The sequence below is a fragment of the Chaetura pelagica genome, unplaced genomic scaffold (genome assembly GCF_000747805.2).
Source record: "Chaetura pelagica isolate M959 unplaced genomic scaffold, ChaPel_1.0 scaffold676, whole genome shotgun sequence".
NCBI lineage: Eukaryota > Metazoa > Chordata > Aves > Apodiformes > Apodidae > Chaetura > Chaetura pelagica.
Genome location: NW_009953724.1, coordinates 1,013,506 through 1,019,850, shown reverse-complemented (window position 1 = coordinate 1,019,850; position 6,345 = coordinate 1,013,506). Strand labels below are relative to the sequence as shown.

General features: G+C 50.7%; 1 protein-coding gene across 1 annotated transcript; it reads left to right on the top strand.

Annotated features, from left to right (window-relative positions):
- Positions 1 to 70: 70 nt before the first annotated feature.
- FUCA1 (fucosidase, alpha-L- 1, tissue) lies at positions 71 to 4,748 on the top strand. The gene is made up of 8 exons (XM_010000631.1): positions 71 to 90; positions 325 to 459; positions 791 to 928; positions 1,543 to 1,648; positions 2,047 to 2,247; positions 2,447 to 2,637; positions 3,763 to 3,862; positions 4,608 to 4,748. Exons 1-8 carry the CDS (start codon positions 71 to 73, stop codon positions 4,746 to 4,748), a joined length of 1,032 nt encoding a protein of 343 aa, XP_009998933.1.
- The last annotated feature ends 1,597 nt before the right edge of the window (positions 4,749 to 6,345 follow it).

Below are 6,345 nucleotides of genomic sequence, written 5' to 3'. Positions count from 1 at the left end.
GGGGCTCTAAGGGGCTGGGGGCCCTGGGGAGCTGGAGGCCCTGAGCAGCACTGGGGGTCCCTGAGGGATCATGCCCAGCCTGCTGAGCTGGTGGGGCTTTGCTGGTTCCTAAGTCTCAGTTCTTAATTCTTTTCCAGCATTAAAGTCCATGAAAAAACCTCTACTATTCTTGTAGCTGGTTCTAATTTTAACGGGCAATGAAAGAAGGCTCCTCCCAGCACGGCCTCCTGCTTTCTTAGGGACTGGGTTTGCCAGTCAGGCTGGGGAGTGTCTGAGGTGGTTCCTTTCTCATCCTGATCAAGTACTTCTTTTTTCCCCCCTCAGGTACGTGGTCCTGACCACGAAGCATCATGAAGGCTTCACCAACTGGGGGTCACCCGTGTCCTGGAACTGGAATTCTCTGGATACTGGGCCCCACCGAGACCTCGTAGGAGAGCTGGGAGAAGCCCTGAGGGAGAGGTACAGCCCTGCAGACTGTGCTGTTCCTCGATGTGCATGGAATTCCCCTGCCCCTTCTTGACAAAACAGCAGAAAACATGTTTAATTCCAGGTTGGATGAGGCCTTGTCCAGCCTTCTCTGGTGGGAGGTGTCCCTGCTTCTGGCAGGTGGGTTGGGACCTGATGATCTTTAAGGTCTCTTCTAACCTTCACCATCCTATGCTTCTAATATGAAAGAAGTAGTGCTTGCAAAGTCATGGAATCCTGTGTGAAATGATAATGCAAATAATCTAATGTGCCACTGGTTCTTAATCCCAGCCTAACCCTTTCCTGTGTGTGTTCTCTCCCTCAGCAACCTACGCTATGGCCTGTATCACTCTCTCTTGGAGTGGTTTCATCCCCTCTACCTGAGTGACAAGGAAAGTGGCTTCAAGACCCAGGACTTCGTTTTAAAGAAGACCATGCCAGAACTTTATGATCTTGTCTTAAAGTAAGAGCTGCAGGCAGTTAGAAATCAAGAGCACTTGCTGGGTTCAGTGCTGTAGAGAAAGATGCAAAATGGTTGCAGAGAAGAGAGGTGACAGATGTTAATTTTTGCCAAGGCAAACCTGATTACTTACCAGTTAGGACTTCTGGTAATTAGCAAGAGGTTCACATTTGCTTTCTGGAGAGTCTAAGTTGTAGAATAAGGTGAGGGGAAATTTTTCACTCAGAGTGGCTTTGAAAGTGAAGCAAGCTGCTTGGAGCAATTTCACTGTGAACTTACACCCTTGCCTTCCTTCCCCTTTCTGACAAAAATATGAGGCTTGGACACACGTGGCACAGAATGGCTGTTATCCCACGTCAAGAACGTGCTTGGTCATTGCCTTTGAGTTGCAAACTTCTGTTTTTTGGAGGAATTGAAGCCTTTCTTGAGCTGTAAACACCACATCTTTCTTTGCTGCTGCAGTAACCTCACTGAAAAGCTTTGAAGCAGGATGTGACAGCAGAAACCTCCTGGGAATGCCAGGCAAATAGGAGGTGAAGCTGAACTCCAGGCACAAGTGCTTCCTTTGTGGTAGGGGAAAAGAAGCCATTCTGAAATAATATTAATCTCTCTGTTAGATATAAACCAGATTTGATTTGGTCGGATGGAGACTGGGAAGCTCCAGAGTCCTACTGGAATTCTACCTCTTTCCTTGCCTGGCTTTACAATGATAGTCCTGTCAAGGTATCACTTTCAGCTGTCTCTCATGGCCCCTGGTGTCTTAGGGGGATGGAAGGTCTGGCAGCAGTGGGAGGTGAACAAACCCACTTGCCAGATGCCAGATGTGCTTTATGCTTTCACAAAACCCAGGAGCTCACCCCGTGAGCTGGGAAGGCTCCAGTGTCCCTGCAGCACCCGGGTGGGAGGCTCAGAGGCCAGGAGCCTCTTGGCCTCAATTCTACCTGAGTGAATAGAGAAAGATTCTCCCAGAGAGGGATCCTCTCTCTTGCCATTAACTTCACAGGGGGTTTCAGGTCCTTTCATCCCAACTCAAACACCTTTGCTAACTGAGGAGGGGTGAAGCAAGCTGAGAAGTTGAAGGCAAACCAATCCCCCCTGCTGAGCTGAGTTTCTTCTTTCAGGACACTGTTGTTGTTAATGATCGTTGGTGTAATAACTGCTCCTGCCATCATGGAGGCTACTACAACTGTGCTGACAGATACAAGCCTGGGACCCTGCTGGCTCACAAGTGGGAGATGTGCTCCTCCCTGGACAGGCTCTCCTGGGGCTATCGGAGCAACATGAACCTCTCTGAGATCATGGATGAAGCCAGTATCATTGAGGTGAGAAACCTGAAACCCAGGTGACAGCTCTGGGGGAGTTACTGGGAGTTAGAGGTTTCCTTCACCCTCCTGCTTGCAGGCTGTCCTGCCACCAGGCTGGGGTGAGAGGAGCAGGAGATGAGGACAAAGCCCTCCTGATGTTTGTTTCTTGTCAGAATTGAAGATCATTCAAGTTGCTACCTTGGTTTATCTGTCCCAGGAGCTAGTGCAGACTGTGAGTTTTGGAGGCAACTACCTTCTCAATGTGGGACCTACAAAAGAAGGGGTGATTGTTCCCATCTTCCAAGAAAGACTCCTGGCCCTGGGGAGGTGGCTGGACATTAATGGGGAGGCAATTTATGAATCAAAGCCATGGAGAGTGCAGATGGAGAACAGCACAGACCCAGTCTGGTAAGAACCCCTTTGCTCTGTGCCATCTGGGCACATCTTATTTATTCTGCAGTTTGGTTCACTCTGAGGTGTTGCCATCAGGTGCAGGTGGCATTTGGGTAATCTACAACTGGAGTGCTCAGCACCCCAGGGGGGGTTATCTAAGGAATATCTTGCTTGAAAGAAGAGAAGAAAAAAACAGGGTTTCATCCATCCTGCTTAATTTGGAAAAAAAAACTCTTGGGGAAAAAAAAAAAAAAGATTCCATGTAGTTGCTGTCAGGCCTGTGCAGGGAGTGGTCCTGGCTGGTTTGAATTGCACAAATGTAGTTGATCCAAACATATGAAGTTTGTAAATATATTGATTTTGCTTTGAATCTGTTATATAATGGTACTAATCACTGTTACCCAATAGTTAGGTTGGTACTGACTGGGAAGGGCCTTGGTGCAGAGCCAGAAATGCTACCAAAAAGTGGAGTTTAATCACAGAAGCAAACTTAATCATGGAATGGTTTGGGTTGGAAGGGAACTTAAAGATCATCCAGTCCCACCCCCCTGCATGGGCAGGGACACCTCCCACCAGCCCAGGTTGCTCCAAACCCCATCCAACCTGCCCTTCAACACTGCCGGGGGTGGGCCAGCCACAGCTTCCCTGGGCAACCTGGGCCAGGCTCTCACCACCCTCACACCCAAGAATTTCCTCCTCATGTCCAACCTCAATCTCCCCTCTTCCAGTTTTCATCCATCCCCTCTTGTCCTCTCCCTCCCTGCCCTTGCCCCAAGTCCCTCCCCAGCTTTCCTGGAGCCCCTTCAGGCACTGGAAGGGGTTGAAGTGTGTCCAGTCTGGAAGTGCAGAGCCATGGCCAGGCCTAGGCAGGGTCTTCCCTGCCCTGAGGCAAGGACAGACCAGCAGGTGACATTTGCTCTCAGGCAGCAGCCACGGACTTTGTTTGAGTTTCATCAGCCAGTGCTGACTGGCTGAACAGTGAGTCCCAAGTGACACATTTTGGAATGAGGGGGATGTAGGTGACTGCTGTGAGGTGACAGCAGGCAAGCCAGTCTTCTCGTGCTGTCCAGAAAAGTCAAACTCGTGCCTAGTTCTCTCTTCTATGGGGCTCTTCACTTTGCTGAACTCTTGCTCTCCTAGGTACACTTCTAAGGGATCAGCTGTCTATGCCATCTTTCTGATCTGGCCTCAGGACAGTGTTTTGCAGTTGTCCTCACCTGCTCCATCCCCAGCCACACAAGTAAGGAACTAGGAAAAAAAGACAACACATACTGAGAGCCCATCTTGGGCTGGGAAGGTCCCACCTGATTTCATTTGGAAACTGGGGAGAGTGTGGAAGTTTTCACAGAGTCATGGAATGGTTGGGGTTGGAAGGGACCTTAAAGATCATCTAGTTCCAACCCCCCTGCATGGGCAGGGACACCTCCCACCAGCCCAGGTTGCTCCAAGCCCCATCCAACCTGGTCTTTTTCATCCCATACTTCATGCTCAGGGGTGCTGTGGCCTCCCTGCAGGTCCTGACAGGATCCCAGGTTGTTCTCCAGGCTTTAGTCCTGCCCTAGGACAGGCTGAGATGCTTCTCCCCCAGGGTCTTTGGACCTTACTGACCCAGGGAGGTGAGGTAGATAACAAGCCTCACACATGGTCTCCAATTCAGCTCAGATTAATGACCCCCCTAATTGTGAACCCCATCGTACGTGACGCACAGGCCAGGGTGCCCTTTGCTCTGGGCAAACACAGGTCCAGCCTTCTCAGTAATGGAAAGAAAACCAAACCAAAACAAACAACAAACTACAGTCAAAGTTCCTGCCCCCAAAATATCCCCTGTGTTACTTTTTGTGCTCTCTGGGTGACAGGTGGAAATGTGCAGGGCTGGTTTGGGGGTGGGAGATGCTGTGCAGGGACAGCAGAAGGGGTGTCTGGGGATGTTCAGAGGGGAAGCACCTGTGAGCTACAACTGAGTGTGTCCCCTCCCTCCTCCCCAGGTGACCATGTTGGGTTTTGCTGGGACTCTGGAGTGGCAGACGTCCCCAGAGAAGGGACTGCTCATAACTCTGCCCAAGATGCTTCCCTCTCCACTGCTCTCCAAGTCGGGCTGGACTGTCAAGCTGGAAGGTGTGGAATGACCCCCGTGGGGGGAGAACAGCACCCCCTGCCTTCCTTTGGGATCAAGTCTAAGATTTTTCATTTACTGTGAAATAAATTGTTTTAAGAGAATCTCTCTGCTCATCCCTTTGCCCTGTCAGTGATCCTTGTGCCAGGGGCAGCAGAGGAGCTGGGCTCTGCAGAGTGGGAAGCTGGGCCACCCTTGGCAGCACTGGGCCAGGGTGGGACACCTGAGAGCCAAACCCTGCCACTTGGAGCAAGGTTCTTGGTGAAAAGCTGAGCTTCTGGGCAGGTGTTGTTAGTGTGTCACTGCTGCAGGTGGGGGTGGTGATGTTGGACAGACTGCAGGGCTGAGCAGTTGGTGTGGGGCTGTTAGAGGAGCTGTGTTGGGGTCACAGAGTGGTGGGGTTGGAAGGGACCCCTAGAGATCATCCAGTCCAACTCACCTGCTAGAGCAGGATCCCTTAGAGCAGATCCCACAGGAACACATCCAGGTTTGGAATGTCTCCAGGGATGGAGACTCCACAGCCTCCCTGGGCAGCCTGTCCCAGGGCTCTGTCACCCTCAGAGTAGAGAAGTTTCTCCTCATGTTCAGCTGTCAGGCCAGGCCACGTGGCAGCCTCATGTGTGATGCTGACAGATCCCACAGCAAAGAGGAGGTTTGAGTTGCTTGGTGAGAGGGTTTTGATGCCCCCAGGAGCTGCTGAGCCCCAGGGCAGCTCCATCCACACCTCCCAGGCAGGAGCAGGTCCTGCTGCTTCCCTGGCTTCATTACTCACTGAAATTCATGTTGATAATGCAGTGCTCTTACATGTGGAATCATGAAGCTTGGCATATGATGGGCATGTTCTAATGAGGAACAGCCCTGGTGCCATCACAGGTTCCTGCTCAGAGGTACCTGCATAAATACAGATGCTAGTTAAGATGAATTGTGTTCCTTGGTATTGGCTGGAATAATGATGCTCAGGTACTTCCACCAGGAATATGTCTCATGGAAGCTGGTTGTCTGGAGAGGTCTAGAAGAAATCAGACCTAGAAAGTCATGATCTGATGCAAATTTATTTAGCACAGGATCAGTCTGGTTGGAAAAGACCTTTAAGATGATGAGAGTCCAACCATAACCCAACTCTACCAAGCCCAGAACTAACCCATGTCCCTCAGCACCACATCTACATCCAACCACCCCCCTGGGCAGCCTGGGCCACTGTTTAATTACTCTTTCAGTGAAGAAGTTTCTTCTAATACCCAATCTAAACCTCCCCTGGTGCAACCTGAGCCCATTAGATACATTCTGGTGGAGACAGCTCAGGAGCAGGAGGTATTGTTTGTATTTAAGGAGCAGCTGCTGATCTGCATCAAACCTCTGATTTTCTGCTGTTTCAGGGAAAAAGGGCGATTTCCTGCCTGGATGTCCAGCTTTTCCAAAAAGGGGCATGAACAACATGTCCCTAAAATGATGAAAGTCCTCCCAACAGCCTGTGTTTCTGCTGCTCTGAGGGTCCCCCCACGTTGCAAACAGGCTTCATTTTTGTTGCTTCACGATTCTGTGTGAACAAAACCCGCCCAAACTGCCCAGATTGGGCACAAGCTGAGCCCCGGGGTGGGGGTGGGAGCTGG